The 23,951-nt window shown below is 36.4% G+C and overlaps 1 protein-coding gene across 1 annotated transcript in view; it reads left to right on the forward strand.

The window, feature by feature from the left end:
* The window catches only part of TRHDE (thyrotropin releasing hormone degrading enzyme), a 216,505-nt gene that overhangs the window by 168,050 nt on the left and 24,504 nt on the right, over window positions 1-23,951 (forward strand). Inside the window, exons 11-15 of the mRNA XM_085221385.1 lie at window positions 1,579-1,712; window positions 1,811-1,866; window positions 17,727-17,874; window positions 19,733-19,830; window positions 20,320-20,427. Coding sequence (XP_085077511.1) covers window positions 1,579-1,712; window positions 1,811-1,866; window positions 17,727-17,874; window positions 19,733-19,830; window positions 20,320-20,427 — 544 coding nt within the window. The remainder of the gene's footprint in view (window positions 1-1,578; window positions 1,713-1,810; window positions 1,867-17,726; window positions 17,875-19,732; window positions 19,831-20,319; window positions 20,428-23,951) is intronic.

Genomic DNA, 23,951 nt, shown 5'->3' on the forward strand with positions numbered 1-23,951 from the left:
TAAAGTAAATATTTTAACTAAATAAAAGAATGTTTATTTTTTTTCTCAATCATTTGTATAATTAGACTGAGCTAGTGCAAATCAGTTAGACAAACCCTAAAAGAACAGTAACAAATTAAATTGAGTAGGCAACAACTGAGTTTCCTAGGCGTAATATTTCAATGAAGGATATTTTGAAGAGATTTTAATGATGTTAGGACTACCTAGATGAGAAGAAGACTTCCATTTTTAATCCTTCAGCCTTTACTCTGAATTCATATGTGAATAACAGCTCCATGAATTTAAAGATAAACAGATTATTTGGTGTTTTTAGAATTGGATCTCATTGCTTTCTGCATATTTTGCACCTTTATACCATAGCTGTTTCTTTTTGATACTATTATTTAGTCTAGAGAGAACCATAACTTTTATCTGTATTTCTAATCATCTATTATTTCCTCAGAAATTACTTTTTTTTTTTTTTCCAAGAAAGGCTGTAAACAATTTCATTTCTTTAGTAAGTCTAGGTATGAGATAGTGTATTTGAATTGTTAAGATCGTATTGTAAGCTTGTCTTTTTCCATTTGTTACTTTCGAAGAATTGAAGCATACAAACAATTTCCTTTTGGAATTACATTTGAAACAAATTTGGCTTTTTGGTTTTTTTTTGTTTTGTTTTGTTTTATTTGTTGGTTTTTTTTGTTTAGTTGCTTTTGAAATTCATGAGGAGACCATTCCTTTTGTCAGGAGCATGCATGCTAGTTTTATTATAGCAGAAAAAAGGTATTGCTGAATTTTTCGAGTTGTTTCGCAATCAGTTATATTAGATTAATTTACTAAATTGAGAGATCATTCAAGAGACATAGATGTCTGATACTCCAGTCCGTGATGATTCGTCCTGTAGTGAAAGAAGCATGTGATGTGATTTCAGTGTATTTTTGTTGTGGGCATCCTTAGTCCTGCAAATAGTGATGGACTGGCTACATTCTTGCTTGTAAAAGTACTGGAATATACGCTTTCAGTCCCTAGGTGATTACTTAAAAAGAGGGGAAAGAGGAAGAGCAGGTTAATAAATGCAAGGTTAATTGGTATAGTTCTAGCAGAGAGCCTCTCAGTGGTTAGTTAGCTAGAAACTACACAACTGGAAAATCCAATAATAAAAGTGTCATTGACTAAATGCAGAAACAGTTTAGGTGTTTTTTTTTTTTTTTTTTTTTTAAATCACAGGTTTGATCTCTCTATGTAGCAAATCCATTGAATGACTAGAACTGTATAAAGCATGTATTGTAGCATGGCTAGCATCAGGTACCAGATTTAAATGGGCATGTCTTTGATAAATATTAGTAGCCAGAAAAAGGAGCCCTTGCAGATTTCTGTGGGCAGGGGATCTCTGTAGGAGCCTCAACTAGTGTCTCTCTATGAGTACAGATAAAAAAAAAATATTAACCCCAATAATTTTGTTAGTTTTATGTTACTAGCTTAGTAAGTTAATCTTCCTAACTTATGAATATTTAAAGAAGGACAGAATTTAACAAATACATCTTTAGAATTTTTAAAGATAAAACTAAGTCCCATTCCCATGTTCTTCTTTCTTTCCAGAACACCACAGAATTCCTGCTTTGGAAGAGGCAGGTTGGTTGCTGGGGAACATCAACCAGACTGGCTATTTCAGAGTTAATTATGATATTAGAAATTGGAGGCTGCTGATTAATCAGCTGACAAGGAACCATGAGGTAAGCTCTTCTTCTCAACCCTAAAATCTGCTTTGATATGTGAACTTTCATTACTTTATCACCCTAACTGGTTCCATTTTTCTGGTTGCTCCTCATAGGTTATCTCTGTCAGCGATCGAGCAGGCTTGATCGATGATGCATTCAATCTAGCCAGGTATGTTTGCTTGCAAATAATCTATCTTCATACACATTCCTGCAACAACTCATGCAATCACTAAGTCAGCAGTAGAGTGTGTTTTGAAGTTAAATATGTTTTAAATGCACTTTTGTTCTTTTCCTTTGTGTGTGTGTGTGTGCGTGTATAGTGCATAAATGTGGTCTGTAGCACATTCACTGCTCTTGATCAATAATTGCTGTAGGGTATTTCCCAGTCTGGAGAAGTCTGATCAATTTTTCACCTAGTTCAATTTAACACTTTGGAAGTAAATAATCGCCTTCCTCTTTCTCAGATGTACAAGGAATTAATTCTTTTCTTTCTTCTTTTTCTCCCTAAAACTCCCTCCCTCCTTCTCCTTGTTTTTTTTCTTCTTATAAGTGACCCTTTTGCTGTATTTTATTTGTGTTGGAAAGCACTTTCAAGCTCCAGGAGGTTTTTTTTGCTCTGACTGATGGTGTTATATCATTTTTCCAATATCTTTCTTTTCTTGTAATCTGTTAAAAGAGACTATTTTTCTGTATTATGTTTTTCACATGGAATGGAAAGTTTGAGTTTTGTTGATTGTTTCTGGAATTTATACAGCTTTTTTGTGTTTTAGTATGACTAGAGTTATGTAAATTAACACACTCAGGGCTGGTTAATGCTTTCTTTATGAACTGAGACAATTGGATCATCCTCGCTTTGAACTCAAAACATTCAGTACATTGGTAGTTAAAGTGAAAAATGAGAGGAACTTTTCAAACTTTGAGATTTTAGAGATTCCTGGGGACACTGCATCAATGAAACGCTGTGATGTCAAAGTGAGAAGAATTCCTGATATGACTGGCTTTTATGTTTACCCAATGTATTTATAGCCGTATTTGAGCAGGAGCTTGAAAGAATTGGCAGGATGGAGGTACATTTCAGTAGAAATGGTCATCAGAGATTTTTGAGATTCAGGCACAATGTCACCCAAATTATGGCTGTGATGTTCCAGCTTCTTTGCAGTAAAGAATAGTTGTGTGCCTTATCACTCCATTCTTGCAGCCAGTCTACCCATATACATGACATAAACTAGTATTAGCCCTTATTTAACAGTCTGACAATGTAGCAGAGAAGGCGGCATCGCAGGGAGAAGATGAGCACCCTTTTTCTTTTTGCACTGCTCTTCATTCTTATCTTCTAGCTTCTTCAGCAATGCTACATGATTAGAAGTAGGTCGCCATTTCAGTTTTCAGTGGACTGTGACCCATGTACTCCTTGGCTAGAAGAATACTACAAAATATTCCAAAATACCTAAATTACTGCGAAAATTGATGTGTGCTTAGCAATGTAACAGTCTCTTCCAGTTTTTTTGTTTGTTTGTTTGTTATTTTGACTTTTTGGCACCTCAGAGCTGTTTTTTGTCTAATAAAGCTGAAATATTTTATGATTGTACGGAATCAGTGTGTGACTTTCCTCTTTTTTCCATGAACTGAATGCAGTCAGATGTGACTTTACTTTACTGAAAATCTAAGCACTGAAAAAAGCCTGTTTCTGAAGCTGATTCTAGTAGGTTGTGGTTTTTCTTCATCCTGAGCCAATGCTCTAGAATGTCGTCTTCATGAAATATAAAGACAAGGTCTTGATTAATGTTGCAACCTGCATAATCTGGCCAAATTTTCCTACCTAAAAAACATCCAGACATAGGCAGGAAGCTCATTCCCAACCTGCTTTCCAAAGTACGTTGACGATAATACTGGATCAAGGTGTTTTTTTTTTCCACACATAGTTTTGTGAGAACACTGTGAGTTTGTTCACAAGATTTCGTGTTGTAAAATCTTAACATTCTGTTTTTAATGTTGAGCAGCAGTGGTCATCTACTGCATTTTCTAATCATGCACAATGGAAAAAATATCAGTTGTGCTAAATATTTGCACTGTATGCTCATATGTACTTGTACTTAAGTGGTAATACTCTTAACAGGGATACACATATAGATTCCTGCTTCTTTTAAATTGTTGGACAGACTCCTGTCACTAATACTACTTTGAATATACAACTCACAAGCCAGTCTTGCTGTGACAGAATTGGCTGAAATAGAGATGTAGAGATGCGCATGTTTGCAAATAGTAAATTTATAGGCAGTATTCAAAGGGTAGCAATAAGTTACGTAGACCTGGCTAAACTTGGCATGTAGGCTGTTCTGTTAATCTTTTTTTACTTCATTCATCTATCACTTTCCTAAAGAAAAAAAAATCCACAACTGATTATAGTGAAGCTTAAAATACTCTTACTAGCTAGCTGGCTGTCTGGTATAGCTCTGTATGAAGACTTTGGTATTTTTTGTTTTCATTTCCCCTCTCTGTGACAAAGAAAGACCAGGGACAGACCCACTGCTTGCTTTATTATGAGCAGGACTAAAGAGGTACTGAGAGATTTAGGAGTGTTTTGGGGCAGGCCTAGATAGCAGAGCATCTCTGGGAATATGAAAGTATGTGCGGAAGTTCTTGTGGGGACAAGTGGTGGCAACTCACACACTGCGCTACAGTACAGTGCAGTGGCCTCACTGTGTCACATGCTCAGCAGTGTTCCAAAACAAGCTCTGAGGACTATCTAAATGACACTGACACTCTCAGTTTCCTCAAAAAGTCCATGTTCAGAAGGCTGACATTAGCCTAAGAGCAGCCTACCTTTTACTCTTGGCTGCAAGGCACTCTGCAGAAAGTTGCTTCACTTTTTATCAGAGCAGAGCCATGCTTTGGATGTTACCTGCCTCGTGGATGCAGCACTGATTCAATCTAGTGTCTGATGCACAGACTGTGTTTCTCCCTCTCCATATAATGTTATGTGATAGGGAGATTAAACACAGACAATTGTCTTTGACTGCAACATGCGAAAAGGTGAGTAACCTTATTGACCAAGCACAGAGGTAGTAATTGGTAGTTTAGACCTGACTTTGGAGAAGACTGCTGTTTTTAAGGCTAATTCTGTCCTCTGATGTAGTCCCTAGTGGTACAGATATATTTTCTTCTTGTCTACTTCTATAAACATAGACATTTTAGTGAGGAGAGAGCTCTGGAACATATACTTTTATATTAATCCCTAGATATTATTTTCTATGATAAAATAATGTATAAATGAAAACATAACTTCTTAAATCTGTGCACGTCCCTTTTAAAACAGTTTCCAATGCAAGCAGGTTTTTTACTGTATTAAATACTGTATTTCTTTAAAATGCCCTGTACTTAGAGATTTCTGAAGTACCCCCTAGTGTGCTGTTGAACTTGATAATGTCCTCTCCACAGCAGAAAGGTTCAACTCTAATTTTCCAGTGTCCTAGTATGATAAGTCCTACTGTGGTATTTCTATATACTATTAATGCAAACTGATTTTGTTTCTGAAACGTGTACATGTCTTATCTTTAGGAAAACATTGGGATCTGGAGAAAGCTGAAAGATATAATTTATTTTGAGCACATTTTTTATTTTTTTTCAAAAGATGTGTTTGATTTTGTTCCTCCAACATGTTTATCTTTTTATTGTCCAGCATAATGATTTCTCAAAGATAAGTATAAATAAATTGATAACTTCAAGGAATATTTTAAGCTCTATAAATGTAATTTCCTAAACTTTTGCCCATATTCTATGTAAATATATTCCTTCTTTCTTCTTGGTGTATTTTTGTTCCATAAAATCAATCAGGCAGAATTGAACAGAATAATAACAGTAAAAGAAAGCTACAGCTTGCCCACTGTGTTTGAATTCTCACAAACTTGTTTGTTTTTTCAAATTTTTTAAGCATTATTCTGTTCTCAGCTGTAGTGCATATGTGCACCCTGAGGATCTCTAGTGCTGTAGCTTTGGCAGTAACATCACTTAGGGAAATATATGCCCAAAATTCTTGAGCTGGAACAGAACCTTAGCACTCTGTCTTTCCATCTCATTGATGATACTTTATCTTTTTAGAATGTTTTTTTGTGAGATTTCAGAACAATTTGAAATGATGTTGATTGTATGAAATGAGCTGCATGTGTTGATAATAGACTGAGATAACTAGGAGAAGACAAATGGAACTGTGTATTTCCTCTGAGCTTTGATTGAGCAAAGGTAGTGTCACAGGAAGAGAGAGTTTCTTGAGAGTGTGAATAATGCTGTCAGGTTGTCTAGTCTTTCTCTTTCCTTGGAGTAGGGTACTGGTGAATATCTGAGATGGGATGCTTCTCACTTTATATATCCCAAAGGTAGACCTGTAAATCTGAGCTCATCGTCCTGGACTGCACTGACAGCTAATGGAAAGAAATGTGCACTTGACCTCTTGAAGCCACTTAATACATAACTAAATAAATTATCTCCTGATGTCCACAGCATTGTGCCACCTCTAGTTCTTATTTGCAGAGCCCTAAATTTTCATATTCACTTCCACTCATTAAACTGGTTGAATTAATCCATTGTTATGTCAAAGAAATATATCTGGTTTTATTCAGTGCTAACCAGTGTTGAATCAGATGATCAGATGTGAATGTGGATACCTATTTTACTGTCATTTAAAATATTGTTCCTTCCTGTTTGGAAGAAGCCACCTGTATTGCCTCTTGAAATGCAAAGTATATCTAATACTCCTCTTTCCTGCTTTCACTACAGTCATGTTAAAGTGATAGCTGCTTAGCTTGCAGGACAGTTTCTCAGGAATGAGGTTCTGATACTGACAGTCTACCTTACTATTGATCAATATCTTGCCTTCTGTCACTGAAGAGACTGCGTAGTTCTTTGGATACTCAGATTTTTCTGACAGTTCAAATTACCTAGTGACAGTGTGGAATATGCCAAGACTAAACTCATTGATTACACATTAATAAGGGCCAGAGATAAAATGTGGAAGTACATTTTGAGTATTTCTTATCACTATTTCTTAAGTGGATTCATGAAAAATCATGAAGTGGTGTTGTTAACTAATTGTTTTTCTGCTGCGGGGTTTCTGTCCATGGAAGTCTCTATTCCTGGCATTCAGTTCTGAGAGCTCTTTTTGAGCATTAGAAAAACAGCAGAGAAAGCCTGTATGTCCTTGATCAACATAGAGCAGGGGAAAACAAAACCTAGAATCTATGTAACTGAGGGATAATAAATGGTGTGACACTGACTCAGTGTTTGCAGAAGTAGATGAGTAAATTAGCAAAAGTGAGGAAAGGCTGTTCTTACTGGCAGAGTAAGAAACAGCCTGGCCATATTGCAGTGCTGCCTATTTCATAGCTTATGAGGAGAGGGAGCTGTTGTCTATCCAGTCAGAGTTCTTTTTAGGACAGCAAGCCTGCTCCTGTAGGCTTTACAAATACAGAGAGTGATGTCAGAAGTAAGCAATGAGACAAGAACACACCTTCAGAATTAGCTGTGAACTAAAGAGATTTCCTTTTCGCTTGGCTTTCATGAATGTTCCTCTTAGAATCTTACTTACCAGACCAAAATCAGGAGCCTGATGCTGGCAGGTAGTAAGTTACTACCTAAGTTAATGTCAGGAAAAGTCAAGGCATTTGAGACCCCATTTAAAACTCTGGGTCTAAATAACAAGTAGGCAACAAAAATAGAAGTTCTCATCTAGCCTAAGTACTGAACTTCAGATTGTTTCCAAATTTCAGCAGCCATATCCAGGGTTATTGACCTTGTTTGCCTTGGGTCATTCATAAACAATCATATAGAGTTCATTTAAATGAAAAAGAACTGCAGCTTAACTCTTGCCCTCATTACTATTCCTGATACCATTTGCTGGTAATTCAACACAGAAAAACAACAGATATGTTAAGTAGCTCCTTTAATTACTGCCTCTGAGTTAGTAGCTAGTTAATGGAGCAAGTATTAGATAGATAGTTTGCATCGTGCTTGATTAATAGTGGTATAGAATTAGTATTTTAATAAATAAGGCCTCATTAAAATTATTTCAGCAGATACTATAGTAACTCTTCTCTGTCGTGAAAATTTTAGTGATGGTTCTACACATGAGCTTCATTTAGATATGTTTTCCTACAAGAGTTGTTTTGGTTTTCCTTTGATATACTCTCTCAGTGAACCACAGCAGTTGTACCTTTCCTAGAGATAATAACCACAAATACTTTAAGGTAGCCTTCATTCATTCCATATGCTGTGTATCCATCCATATGTTCTTTGACATATCACAGCCTTGATATCTGCTTTATATGGAGATACACTTTTCAGCTTACATTTACATATGTTCATAAAAGAACAATCAAACTGATTCTTGACAGTAAGCATTCTAAAAGTCAGTTCTGTTGTTGGAGTTATGCATCATTTTTGCATCTGATTTTCTTGTATAGATAAGAGCAATGCAGCAAATTGTGCAACAAATTTCAAGGAATCACTGGCACTACAAGAGCATTCTGGGGAATAGAAAAACCTACTGAGAGCAGCTGCAGAAGTTGAATAAGAATCTTTGGTATAAACAAAAGAGAAGCTGTAGATCTCAGTTCTCTGCAGAGCGTTTAGTGCAGTGGATATGTATGGGTGTAACGTGCATCTATCCTGTAGAAGTGGGTAATGTTGTTAATCCACATTCCCACAAAATTTCGTATGCATTGTTCATTCCTTGTACAATTAGAGCATATAGCAATTATTGTTATAACATATAACCTATGTGAACTCTGTCCTTAGCAGAAGACCAGAACAAACTCTTTCAGGAAAACATGACAGTAGTTTTAAGGGAGTGCAAGAATTATTTTTAGCTGCTGGCTGTCTGCCTGTTGTCTTTTCAACTCACGCTTATGGTCTGTTCAAGATGCTTGCTGAAATTAGATTGGTATGGGTGTATTCATGTTGCAGTACAGATACTATGGACTTTTGCATAATGACAGCAGAAGGGAACAGTCTGTGGAATCTGCTTTGGGAGGGTTAATCAAAACAGTTCTGAATTGCACTTTGAGAGAATGCTCAGCTTGGTGTTTTGAGTTGAATGAGGAAGATGGTGTGAGTGGAGCTTCTTGAAGGCTTCTTAGCAACTTTGGGTAGTGGAAAGGGGGCTGAAAAATGCAAATATAATGTGTGTGTTTGTGATACAGTTCAAGTCTTTGTCCATCCTCACAACTTGTGCCATTGTATGGGGGCTCTGCTGTCCCCTTCTTAGTTGTGTTTGTTCCGTTTGCCTCTGCTCTCATCTATGACACCCTTTTTCTTTCCTGCAAGTGTGTTCACTGCCTTTCCCCATTTCCTTCAGTTCTGCTCTTATAATAAGTAGCTTTTTTTCCTTCTTCTCCTAGAATGCCATTACTTTCTCACCAGAGCAGAAAGCAAGAGACCTTGCTTCTCCTTGTGACAGGGAGGCTGGAAGTGCCGCTCTAAATATCCTGTCCTTTCCCTTTTTAACAGCACCAACAAAGGCATATGAATTAGGACTAACTTTTCTAGCTAGAGAGGACTATCATCAGTAAACAAAAGTCTGCCACCTTGGGCTGCTGACTTCTTTGCCTGCAGTTTGGAACTCAGAAACTATGCTATTTTCTGGGCTCACCCAGTTATGCTATACCAGGGTTGTTATCATCTGGACGAGATTTGATCTTTGGCAATATATGCTCTGTCTGCTTGGCAGAACATACCCAAGTAGCTGCCAGGATACACTTCTGAACTGAAAGTGCAGGTTGCGCTTTCAAGTTTTTTGGTTATCATTTGGTGATTTTATAAAGCAGTTTTTGAAAGTGTATGCTAGGATTTATTGGTATCTCACATATAAGAGTAAGGTCTCTTTTCTCAGTGAAATGTAACTCTTCAGAATTAATGTTTTATGAATTTGTCTTCATCTTCATATTTGGCTAGAATTGTATTTTTTCTCTAGGTAAAGCAGTAAATGGAAGGACTGTGTAAAGAGTAGTGTGCTGGATAGAGACTAGAGAAATCTCAGGTGCTGTTTCTGCTATGGAATTGTTTGGTGACCTTGGTAAAATCACTTAAACTGTTTGTGTGTCAGTTTTCTCTCTGTAAAATGAAGATAAGAGAATAGGTGAGGGGTTATAAGAATTTCACAAACTCTTTTATTATAAATATGTTTTTAGATAATTGCTTTTACAGAAATAATATAAAACTGTGTAGATATTCTGGCAAACAAAATTCAGATTGTATGCTTGTTTTCAAGATCACACTTTTGTACTTTCCATATGAAGTTCCTGGCTTTTAAACACAAATTTCACTTGGCTGATTGATGCACGAATTGTAAACATTAGAACAGGGAAGGAAAGAGAGATATGAAAATGTTTGGTTCATAATAATAAATGAATCCAATTCTGAATGTGCTCAAACATGCTTTCGTAGGTATCATTGCTCATTGGAAACTTTAGGAGTAGAAAGGTTGTTTCATTCTACCTCCCCAGAAAAATCATTGTGAAATAAAATAAGTAACACTTTTAATAACCTAACCATCTGAAAATGATCTCCATCAGCTCCTGAAATATATTCAAATTCCATCAGTTAATTGTTAATTTCAGTGATGGACACACCTACAAAATCAGGTTTTGGCAGTGATGAAAAACATTAAAACATTATCCAACTTGCTGCAAAGTGTTAATTTTCAGCTATAAGATCATTCCTTTTTATCTTGTACTCCTTCTCTGGTTTAATTCTTTATTTTATTTTATTTTATTTTTTTCTCCATATGGAAAAGAAGAGGAAAGAAGAGATACTAAGCCCAATCTGAGGATTTTTTGTTGCTTTATATTTACAAATGCTGGTTTTCAAAGGTGGTTTTTTTTTTTTTTTTTTTTTTTTTGCTGTTTTCAACAAAGGTGATTAATTAAAATTAACACTAGCCTTCACTTATGTGGCAACTCTGAATCTATGAAAGGTAATTAAACCATGTGATTACACTGATAATTGCATTGAATTTGAACTATTCTGTGCAGGATGCTTAAAATGCTCTTGTGTAGAGCTGAACGTCACTTGAAAAGTCCTCAAATATTATGCATGTAAGAAAACATAATAATAAACATGCTTCACTTAACATTGTCATACTTTCTGAATCCTTCGTTGTTACAGAGGTTGAATGCTGATTAAATTTAGCACTTACAGTGAGCTTATAAGCCAAATGGTGCTGCTGTACTTATCAAAGAGCAGATGTGCATTCTTGTCCTGTTTATGTGGAAGTCCACAGCTGGTACAAATCATAATGCCTCCATTATGCCACTTTGGATGTCTTAGAAAAGCAAAGTCCTCATCTGGACCAAGTCAGCCCAGTGCTGGAAGTGGAAGATGGTGCTTTTATTCTCAAGGTCCTTGGGCCCATTTTACAGGTTGCTTATCAGCTTTCTATGCAAAAGCATTATTTTTCCAGCTTCCTTTCCTGAATATGGATGACAGACGTCCCTAAGGTTTTAATCTTTGAATATCCAGACTTTTAGAAGTGGAAGGTGACATATGTGAATTCAGGAGTTCATTTCACTCTTGCACAGGTTGTCTTGTTCAAAGCTTTTTTTCCATGCCCGTGTTCAACCTACTGTTTCTACTGAGCTGACACAGAATTGCTGTTAAAGCAATGTGGGAAAATATATCCTGAGTACATAGACTAATCCAGACGCTTGACCTTAAAGGTAAGGGAATGAGTCAGTGAATAAGAGTCTGACTTATTTTAAAATACCCTATTGTGGGTTAATGAATATATCCAGTTATTCATACATTGTGTATGCACAGAAATGTAACTGAAGTTAATCTGAGTTGCACATTTATGTTCTGAAGAGCTGCATTTTTTTTTCCTCTTTAAAATTCAAACAGAAAGCTAGTCATATGTTATTTCATAGGAAACAGATGATGCAGGGTGAGTTTTAAACCAGTGGCAAGTAAATCACTTCATTTCCATTGTTTCAACAGCGTCGACCAGTTTGCTGCCAGCTTAGATTTTCTAATTTTGATTTAAGCACAAGATTTATAATGGCTTTGTTTGGCGATGGGACTAAGGGATTGATGGTACACGCGTATGTGGGATTCTCATCACTGTAAGGCAACACCGTCGTTTTTGTGACAGAGTCTGTTTGACTGGTGCTGGATTTATGATAGAAATAATTCAGAACAGAGTAATAATTTTCCCTTGGCAATTACACTACCATTTGGTACTTTGTCCCTAAGGGGAAAACGAATGTGCTGGGATCTGTCCATAAGTTCAGTGGTTCAGTGTAAAGAACAAATCAAGGTCAAAATGCAGCTGAATACACACTGATGTTTCATAATATAGTCTAGATCTCTAGCTTTTATCTGACTTGTTAAGAGCTCATGTAACATAAAGATTATTTTGGATTGGTATAGGATTTTTAGTGGGATATTTTTGTAATGAGTATTTCATTACCACATTCATTGCTTTCTATTTATTGTCTTTTTTTCTTTATAGCAGTGGTCACTGTAGCAGTTTCTTCACTGTAAGCAGAATAGTAGCTTGTTCAAGGGTTGGTGCTTATGATACTATATAAAGTCCTACACAACTTTATATTCATATTACTTTTGGAAGGTCTTTGTCTGTCACTGCTCTTGTCATTAAAATAGTGAACAACCTTTTTACCACAATTTGTCAGCAGCCTCTTTAGGCTTGAAAAACCTGCTGGGTCAGGATTCTTTTCTAGAAATAATTTGTTTAATGGCTAAAACAGATTTCTTTGCTTGCCTGTGCTCTTGTTCTCCTCTTCAGTTCATCAGGAAAAAGTGAAATCCAAGAACGTGGATGATAAGACAAACCTAATGTTTTGCCCTGTTTCTGACTGATGCTAAAGTTTTTTCGACAGTGGCTATGGAAAGGTTGGCATGCTGGTAAAACTGTTGGATAAGGACAGTTACATAAAGAGTGATAAAACAACCAATCGTCTCAAATGTAATTGTTTTGGTCAAATTTTGCTTTCATTGGCATGTTTTTTTACATAAAGTACAAAGTTTACAGTACAAAGAAGGCTGGCTTAGAACTTGTAGAGGTTTTTTTCTAAACATGGGCTCTTCTCTGTGTGACCAGTGATTCCAATCAAAAACTTCTGATCTAGAATGCAGTAAAGACTCCAGCTTTTTATGTTTTACAGTGAAGTTACTTAAATAACATTTAATTTTAGAACATGTACATGGATCTGCTAATACTCTTCCATGAAGAGTTATTGGGAGAAGGATCAAAATTAAAATATCACTATGCCCTTGGGAAGAGGAGTGCCAAAATTGTAGCGCTTCTAGGGTATCAATCACTAGAGGCCTAAAACAACAAAGTCAAATTACTTACAGGAATGGCATTGCTAAGAACCTGCCTCGGAAGGGAAGGAACTAGATGAGTTCCTAATGTCATTCCCAACATCTTCATTCCAGGTGTAGCTTTGGAAAATTTTTAGCCTTCACTTGAGAAATGCTTAACTTGAATATTAGTTTGCATTCAGCCACTATTTATGAATCAGCAGTGAGTTTTGACTGTTTCATATGTTGCATGCTTGCAATGACTATCCCAAATTGCTTTGCAGAATTTTGGTTGTAGATTTGTGCTGCTTGAGACACCTGGAGAAACAGTATGATGTCTCAGATCAATCATATGATTTCACATCACAATAGTCTGTGGTGTTTATGTTTGTTACATGGTTTTGGTATAGCTTATAATCAATTATTTCCTGAAGGACAGATGGTTTCTCAGTTTTCTTCTAACACGGATAGGCTGGAAAAGAACCTCATCTCTTTTGCTCTGGCACATTTGGCAGGCAATATCTGATGGTACTTCTGCTGGGGTTTAAGGACAGAAACATGATAGCGAAAAGGACTCATTTTTGTCACTGATGTTCCACTGACACTGATGGAAAAGATTAATAAATCAAGCTGCATGTGTAGAATGAAAAACTTAATGTAGGATATTTGCTACCTTTGAATAAATAATACCAGACAATTATATGACAGGGAAATTATTTTATGTTTTTCCCCTTGATGGGAAAGTTGCTACTATTACTTTTCTTTTTGTTGTAATGATAATTGTTAAACATTCTGTTAAAAATTTATATAGGTCTGAATATGAGTTTGCAGAGAAATGTGGAACAGTCTCATTCTGTATTCTGCCTTCTTTCTTCATCTTAGTTGTCATCCTGCTCCATAAATGAGACAAGTGGTTTCAATTAGCAGTTGTCAGCCAGCTGGTGATATTTCGTTGTCACAAGTCCTTTGACTTTCATTCCTCTGACCATTCCTTCCTACTTTACCAGGGACAAATATTTCGCTTTTGCTTACTGGATTCTACATAACCATTTTTGAAACTATTTCACTATTCACTATTCGCAGATAGTGAAGGAGAATCCTAGGTGCACAACAGGACACCTTGGCTTATAGATGAATTTGCCACTGCTCAAGTGAGCCAGTATGTCTTGCTGGATTCAATGTCTTCAGGGGGAGTCTTGAAATCAGTGTTATTGCTGGACAAACTTTTAATGTAAATAATGTGATTATACAAAAATACAAAGCTTGAGAAATAACTGCTTGGTTTTGTGAAGATGCAGAATGATAAAATTGCAAAATGGTTTGGGTTCGAAGGGGCCTTTAAGATCCTCTGATTCCAACCCCTTGCTATAGGCAGGCACACCTCCCTCTAGACCAGGTTGCTCCAAGCCCCATCCAGCTTGGCCTTGAATGCTTCTAAGGAGGGAGCATCCACGACTTCACTGGGTTTCACTACTCTCACAGTAAAGAATTTCTTCCTGATATTTAGGATAATCTACCCTCTTCCAGTTTAAAACCAATTTTCCTTGTTCTGTCACTACCTACCCTTCTGAAAAGTCCCTCCCCAGCTTTCCTGTAGGCCCCCTTCAGGTACTGGAAGGCCACTATATGGTTCTCTAGCAGCTTTCTCTTCTCAGCCTGTCCTAATTGAGGAGGTGCTCCAGTCTTCTGATCATCTTTGTGGCTCTCCTCTGGACTCACTCCAACAGCTCCATATCCTTCTTGTGTTGAGAGATCCAGAACTGGACACAGTACTTCAGGTGGGGTCCTCCAAGAGAAGAGGGGCAGAATCACCTCCCTTGACCTGGTGGTCACTGGAGCTCAGTCATTCTGCTTTGACTGGTTCCTGTCTTTTGCTGAGCTGTTTGGTGTGGCAGTCCTATTACCACTAGTGCAGCTCACACAACTCCTAGATCTGTGATTTAGATTTTAGCATTTCTGAACTGTAAGAAATTTTATAGTTCGTGGTTTACCCTTACAAAAATATTATTATTAAGTTTTAGAGTGAGATGTTCTTTTACTCTGTTTTCTAATCTACAAATGCCAAAAATTAGCAATCTTTGAGTTTGACCTGACTATTACTGTTTCCGTTTTTTTGAATGACAATCTTCCTCAAACTTCTTAAGCTGTAGTATACATCAAAGATTTTATAGCATGTATGTTATAACCTACATTTTGCACAAAAAGCCAGACAATTAGTGCATTTATCACAAGTTCTTGACAGAAACTATTCAAAAGATGATAATGTGGAAAAGAAATGTATTCAGAGTAGAATGTCCATGAACAGGACTTAGTGGCTGAGACTGAAAAGATAGGACTGTCACATTTTTCTGTTCTTCGAAATGTGTTGGCATGTTTTCCACAAGGACATGCTCTTAGCATTGATTCTGTTGATCTGGGAAGTTGATTTTATGATATTGTGCATAGATGTTTTTCAAGTCAGGTGCAGGAAGAGAAGGAAATTCGGGATGAAATAGGAAAAACTCAGTCTTTGCTATAATCTAATAATAATGGAAGTTTAAAACGGTGAGATGATGAGAGCAGCAGTTTCCATTGTGAATAGGATGAGTAGCATCAGCTTAGAATCACAATTCTAAAACTGATTAGGAAAGTAAAAAGCTCATGAATAAGTAATAGATCTCAGAATTCAATGAATCTTTTTCGTTATGGAGAAGTTAAACTTACAAAGAAAAGGAAATAATCTGTTTGTTTTGCAGTGATGATTTCCCTTTTGTGATTAGCATAGAGAGTCTCAATTTAGGCATGATCCTAAATGTCCATTAGTGCAGCTATAATAAACATTCATGTGTTTATTTTTTATGTAGCATGTTTTCTAGAACCATTCTTCTTGTTCTTTGCTCCACCTTTCTCATATCAGTCAAATTATCAGTAACAATAATCACAAATCCCATTAGAATCTAATTATATATGTGCAACTTTGAGCTAGTCTACCTCTTTGCTAATATTACCTCCACGATTTGTAACTCCGCAGTCAATCAAGCTTGCTTCTGGCTCCCATAATTATAGTTACATGTCTTTACAAAGTGTTAAGACCTAAAATTCATACTGCTTCAGAAATAAAAAAGGCCTGTAAAGATAAAGTAATTCCTATTTAGCTTACTTTCTCAGTTTTCAGATGTATTGAACTCAGGTGACTATTCACTCTGAGAGCCCCATTCTCCTTTCACATCTGTTAAGTGGCTGAGTGACTTAGTGAACTCAAGTGATCTCAACTTTCCTGCTTGAGTTTGCTCTATAACGAGCTGAGAACAGAACCTTGCTGACAAAATGGAGACAAAGATGACAGCATACTGGAGAGCATGTTATGAGCATGTGGCATAGATAATTTTGAAATATCATACATGAACTCACTTCTTCTGCAAGAATTTGAAGGGAAGAGAATTATGAAGCACAATGACTTACATGGATATGCTGCACTTTACAAGAAAACTGGTTTTGGATCAGTCTATTTCAAAGATTTTAGCAGAGTAGTTCTTAAAAGAATTGATTTTACAATTAAGATCACAATTTATCTCACAATTTATGTATGTATGGATTAATTTCTGTTATAATCTATAATTTTATTTGCATATTCAAGTATGCATCTTTTCCATGTGATGGAAATTAAGAGAACCATTGGTAACCAACAAGGACAAAAAATATGTATCATACTGAAGCTTATGTTAAACTGTAGACTCCAGCTTTCTGAGTTTTTTAAGCGTTTAATGAAAATGAAATTGTTATCTCCTCTCTAGGCAGGTAGAGAACTCCTGTGGGATTTAAACAAATGCATCAGCAGAAGAACAGACTTGTATGTTCTGGCAAGTTCACACCCACAGGGTTACACCTTGTTTTTGCAATCCGGGTAGTTAAGAAAAAAAACTGTTTTGAAAAAGAAAACGAGTACAAATCCTAAAATGTGATGTTTCCAGTACCTAGATCTAAAAAGCAGCTTCCAAATGCTGTGTTGCACTTTACCTGTAAATCTAAAGCTATTAATTAAAAAAAAAAAAAAAAAAAAAAAAAAAAAGAAGTTCTTGAAACCCTACTAAACTCTTTTCCTTTCAGGGAGAGGTTTTTTATGTCAGTAAAAGAGCAGGGCAGAATTCTACCTGATTGATTGATAAACCTGTGGAAAAAAAATTGCTTTCATGGAAAGTGCTGAAAAACTCTTAACCAAAATATGTCATTGGATGCTACTTCAGTTTAATACATTAAGTTGTTCTAAAATGGCTTACAGTTAGAAGACAAGGCAGCTATGAAGGAGAGAGAAAAGTGAGGGGAGGAAAACTATGAAACTAAAGGAACCTTATTCACTATTCGTTCTTCCATGTTGACTGAGGCCATTTGAAATGATCTCTGAAACAGTATACTTTGACTTGTTGATTTTGTGCAGGCAACTTTACTTCATTGTTTGTATTTTCTATAGCTACTAAAATCTATATGTATTAAGGATAGCTTGCTTAGTTTTCTTTCATGTTTTTTTCATACCTTCCTTCATCCAGTATGTAGGTTTTCACACGTGCTGGGAGAGACGGTGTGTTCTGTTTTTTATACGATTGTCTTTTATGTCATTATAGCGTGATGCATTTATCATATTTATCTGCCTTTTAATGTCACTTTGAAAAAAAAAAAGTCATTTTTGCCTTATAATGTATCTCCCACAAAATCAATTTAATACTAACTTCATTTATTGCACAGAGCTGGTTATTTGCCTCAGAATATTCCTTTGGAGATTATCAGATACCTTTCAGAGGAGAAGGATTTTCTGCCTTGGCATGCAGCCAGCCAAGCTCTTTATCCTCTAGATAAATTACTGGACCGCACAGAAAACTACAACATCTTCAGTGTAAGAGATGCATAGTCTCCCTCTCTTTCTCTTCCCTCACTCCCTTTTATTACCAAGAATTGAACTATCCTCCAGTTAGATTCTGTAAGTGACCTAGGGATACTAACTTCCTTCCTAATTATTCCTTATATAAACATACCAGTTGTCAAGCTTTGGTTCATTTGCATTTGAACAGTAATGACTTGTTTGAGACACGTATGATAAAAACGGAAGGACAAGTAATTATTTCTCCTACAGAATACTACAACAAATAAAGTATTCTACTTAAAAGAGCCAAAGTAATCTATTTGCAGATTTTTATCTGTTGTGGAGCCTCTCAGTTGTATTTGGATTGATGCCAAGCTCAGCAAGAGCAAATGCAGGCACAACTTAAACAGGATGCATGCCACTGAAGTAAAGATTTGTAGTCATTATTTTCTCCAAAAAGCCATAGTGAATTCGATGCAGTTACCTTAATTAACAAGGATTAGATCACCATTGAATCAGAAGCCCATTCATAATTGGGTCCGAAGGGACAGCAGTAGCAACTAACAATAGGTAATTAAGATGGACATGACAAATATTTTACCAAGGGAAAAAAGAAAATCCTAGCTATGCTGAAATGTGTTTAATGAAAGTACAGTGAATTTTATGTAGTTTACATACTTTGAATGCTGTGTAATTTAATAAAGATATTTGAGTGAAAGAACACCCTAAAGCTTGAAATGTTTAGATGTGCTTTTTTCTTCTTAGATGTGTATTTGTTTGTGCGTGTGTACATGTGTTTATACACACATGCTCAGAAAGCAGGAAGCTAGAGGTGACTATGTATATATAACTCAATACACATATAAATATATATGCAGAGCTACCTGCTCTCTACATTGTAGGCCTTCATGCAAAACAGAGCCGTATCATAAAATGATGTTGAATTAATTTGCATTTTCAGTTTGTTATTAACTACACAGAAAAATTCTTACCAGACTGCCATTGGTATTTCACTTTTAAACATGCCTGTGTAAAGAAAAGACAATTTTAATAAATAAAAACAGTAAAATTCACAGCTGGCTTGTGTTTTATCACTACTGACGAGAGTTTTGAAAGCAGAGGTGATAGCAGAGGAAATAAAAAGTCATTTTAGTCACAGAATAATGTATCTGCTAGAGAAAGTGGCACTATGAATCTCCTTTTGTCCTAATATCACATATACGTGCCCATGCATCTATAATAATAAAGCAGATGCTATTCTGTGCAGTACTTTATATTTCAGTTCTGTTTTTCAAATTGGTGAATTTCATTGGCAGAAGATTATGCTGAATACGACAGTTGTTTTCTTCACAACTGGTCAGAATATGTAAATACATCTCCTGTGTAAAAAATAAAATAAGCTAAAATACGTCTTGTGCTGGCTTTGTTGTTTAAGCACACCAAGAACCTGAACTTAAAATATAGTGTCATTAAATGGTACAAAGCTCATTTGCAGCCATGTTATTCAATATTCTGAGTTCAGTTGACTGTACCTATGGACCATTTTTGCCCTGGCTGTGACTATCAAAACAATATTCTTTTAAAAATGAACATACATGGTGTAGTTGAGATTAACTGTAGATTAGATGTAAAGCTGTTGGCATTCTTGCAACTTTCCAGCCATGTACTGTGAGTTCAAAATAGCATGTAGGAAATCCTAAGTTGCTACATTTATTATGACAATAAACTGGCTAATATGAGGCATCTGATCAATTAGCTTTTCTGCAGATTGTTTCTCACTATACCAGTGAAGGGAAGTTTTATGTGGACTTTGCTTACTGTTGATTGTACTTCAAGTTTGAACCAAAAATCAAAACTAAATGTTAACACTGAATATTCTTTTCCTCTTCAGGAGTATATTTTAAGACAAGTCGCATCAATGTATCTCAAGCTTGGATGGCCAACGAATAATTTAAACAAATCACTTGTTCAAGCATCCTACCAACATGAGTACTGTTATATTTCTTTGTTATTGGTTTTTGTTTATTTGTTTGCTTTCGTACAGAATGTAGATGTAATATTGCACAAAATGATCTTCAGCATGTCATGCTTTCCTAGCTCTTTCTTCCTTCTGGTTTTTCTTTTGGGGTTAAAAAGAGAGCAGTGAGATGCTGTGAGATGAATTCTGTCTTCCTGAGTTCGAAGAACACTATTCATTAAGCATTAATTTAATATTTGTCTGCATTGGATATTTAAGAACTTGGACTCTTGACCACAAGAGATCTGGAAGACTGAATAAATGTAAATGAAATCTAATTTTGATGCATAACCTTTCCTTTACTGTTGCAGCAGCTGTAGGCTTGCTTTTAAAACTGGATTATTATCTTTGATTTGTTACCCAACTATTAGCTGCTGCCACTATGTTATAAGAAATTCATATTTGTAAATTTTTTACTGCATATATTAATGGAACCTTATTGCTTTCTTTAATTTGGGCAGAGAGTTGCGCCGGGAAGTCATCATGTTGGCCTGCAGCTTTGGTAACAAACACTGTCACCAGCAGGCTGCAACATTAATTTCAGATTGGATTTCTAGCAATAGAAACCGGTAAGTGGAAGATAAATGTTATTACTTCTCTTTTCCTACTCAGAGTCAGTATTACTGGCCTCCTCTTCCTTTCATGACCCCCCATAGTGCCCAACTCTGCAGAGTGATATGGGATGAAGAAGAGGTCATCAGCCATTATTAAAAGTCTGTGGGGCTTCAAAATGAATAATTTGATTCACATGTATGACTGAGTGGAGGGGACACCAATGCAGCCTCTGTTCACTCCTGATAACTTGCTGTCAAATAATGATATGCTAGAGGGCAAAAAAACAGAGTTTTCAGGAGAAGTTTAAAGGAAGAAAGATAAAAGAGCACTGCATCAGCAGACAAATGCAGATCTGTCTAATCCAGAGAGCAGAAGGTGCCAAATGATAGGAAAAGTGAGGGAGGCTAGAGGCAGAAGGACTGAGGAGTAAGAAAGGAGTTGGAACAATATATGTGAGGGAAATACTATACTGTACTTAAAGGTGAAGACTTGGAAGTTGAATGTGATTCAGAAATGGAAAAGCTCATATAGGGTTTCACAGAGGGTAGGATGGTAACTGATGTGTTGAGCACTAACAGCATAGAGCTTGTCTGACAGAAAATTTGTTAGGCTGTTCTGGCATGGGGTTACACAGCTGAGGAAGAGAACGCAGGCCATGGTCAGTATATGAAATTTATCTTTTCAGTGCGAAAAAACAAATAATTTTAAATTACTAAATTACTGAAAATACAAGTAGCAATCAGTAGGCAGTGAGATAAGTACAGACTGTAGATTAAGACAATGAGTTCGTGAGAAAGAATGATGGATTTTCTCATTCTGTAGCATATGGGTGTAGAGGTATGCATTTGTGTAAATATGACATTTTGGTTTAAAATAGCTTTTCATAAAAATGAGAAAAAAGGGAAAAGGTCTTACTTTTTTAGTCCTAATCTTGTGTTAGAACTTCAAAAGGATCAGATCTCTGTAGACATATAGGCATTTAGGATTTATCAAAGACATCTCAGCCCATCAAGTGTTTTTTTGCAGTTAAAATATGTCTCCTTCCCTCCCTTTGTAATCTTTGAAAATCCTTTACGAGCATACTCAATTACATAGTACTTGATAGTACCTCAGTGTTTTTAAAAACAACCATGAAATGAGCATGACTGGAAATTGTATTTCTGTAAGAACTTGAAACATCCGCAGATATTTTGGAATTATGACTATGTACCTTTAAACATTGTATGGTTGGGTTAAAATTTTCTTGTGTAAAATGATTTCAGATACGTTTACTATGAAATATATGCCCTAAGTTATATATATGCTTAGGCAGCAATGATATGTATTAAACTGTTCAATTATAGAGAAATAATAATTGAGAACAATCTGGAAAAGTAATTTACTTAGATATTCATTTATAATTGTATAATCAAACCTAGCACCATTTATTAGCATGCATAGTAGTATATTATTCAGTGTTAAGATGCTGCCACCCAGCAAAGCTTTCTCCTAGCCTGTGTCTTCATTCCTTCCAAAAGAATTGAAGGAGTCATAAGAAAAAGGAAAAAAAAAAAACAACGAAACACCTTATTGCTTTGCTAACAATAGCAAGAGAGGAAAGGCATAAATTTAAGGAGCCATCTGAAGATTCATCTTAGCCTTTCTATGAGGCCATTCTCAGGAGCACAAGATTGTGGCTGCCAGCATATGACTAGTATTATGATAAAAGCATCACAGCAGGGCAGAGGAAGAGAATAGCTACTAAGCTAAAGCGGTACATTTCTCCAAAGGAACTGTATGCTTTTCAAAAATAACTGTAACAAGTAATGTAATTATAGAATATGGATTGACACTCAGCTGATAAATAGACATACTGCCTGCAAAGAAGACAGAAATACATTTTTATTTATTTATAAAGAGTATTTGTTCTATTCCTCACCCAAATTCTATTCTCAAAGCAGTTTCACATACTGAATGTAACTAACAAATGAGCAGATTCATTTAGTATCTACTCACATTGAAAAGGTTAGTAGTATCCAGAGAATTGTGGTCAATGGCTCCACGTCTGGATGGAGATCAGTGACAAGTGGTGTCCCTCAGGGGTCAGTACTGGGACCAATACTCTTAAATATCTTCATCGATGACATTGCCCGTGGGATCAAGTGTACCTTCATCAAGTTTGCTGATGACACCAAGCTGGGGAGTGCATTTGGCACTCCTGGGGATGGAATGCCACCCAGAGGGACCTAGACAGGCTTGAGCAGTGGGCCCAGAAGGACATCATGAGATTCAATAAATCCAAGTGCAAGATCTTGCACCTGGGTTGAGGCAACCTCCACTACCAGTGTAAACTGGGGAATGAAATGGTTGAGTACAGCCCTGCAGAAAAGGACCTGACGGTACTGGTGGATGGTAAGCTGAATATGTGTCAGCAATATGCCATTGCAGACCAGAAAACCAACTGTGTCCTGGTCTTCATCAAAAGAAGTGTGGCCAGCAGGCTCAAAGGAGGTGATCCCACCCTTCTGCTCTGTGGTGGTAGGGGCTCACTTGAAGTACAGAATCCATCTGTAAGAGTCCTCAGTGCAGAAGAGACATGGACCTATTGGAGTCCATCCAGAGGAGAACCAGAAAAATAATCCAAGGAATGGAACACCTCTCCTATGAGGACAGGCTGAGAGCTGGGGCTTTTCAGCCTGGAAAAGAGAAGGCTCTGGTGAGACCTGAGAGCGACCTTTTAGTATCTTAAGAGAAACAACAGGAAGGAAGGGGATAGACTCTTCACCAGGATCTTTGGTGACAGAACAAGGGGAATGGTTTCAAACTAAAAGATGGTAAATTAAAGTTGGATATAAGAAAAAAAGTCTTTTACAGTGCAGGTGTTGAGGCACTGGAACAGGTCACCACTAGAGAGGTGGTGGAAGTACCCATCCCTGGAGATTTTCAATGCCAGGCTGGGCCAGGCTCTGAGCAGTTTAACCTAGCTGTGAGTGTCCTTGTTGACTGCACAGAGTTGGACTAGGTTATCTTTAAAGTCTCTTCCAACTCTGAGGATTCTACAGTATTATGATTCTATTAACAACTCTGTAGACAACCAGTCAGCCTATATTTTAAAATTTGTCAATGTTTTCTCCCTTATGAATGATCAGATTCTTTCAGCATAGAGGTTCCACATATCACTTTTGTTCAGTTTAAACTGATCTGAAAATAAAGCAGGGAATTAGTTGGTACTGTCTCCAGCAAGAAATGTTGGAGAGGCTTTTTGTAAAAAGAAAGCTAGAAGTATTTGCAATATTATGGCACACAGGTCTAATTTGAGTTTGACTATGAAACCAAAAGTAAAGACTAATTTGCAACTTTTCTGCCTTTTTTTTTTTTTTTTTTTTTTTAAGAAATAGGATGTTTCATTCTATGAGGTAATTCACAAGCAACAGACTCTAGAATGAGACTAGTGAATTAGGCTTGTGTCCCAAGATCCTAATCAATACAAAAGCAGTGTAATATTGGGTGTAAATGTTCATGTAAGTGTACAGGCAGTAAACCATGTAAAGGGGGTTGT

Source organism: Meleagris gallopavo, chromosome 1 (assembly GCF_905368555.1).
Source record: "Meleagris gallopavo chromosome 1, MGAL_WU_HG_1.1, whole genome shotgun sequence".
NCBI classification, from domain to species: domain Eukaryota; kingdom Metazoa; phylum Chordata; class Aves; order Galliformes; family Phasianidae; genus Meleagris; species Meleagris gallopavo.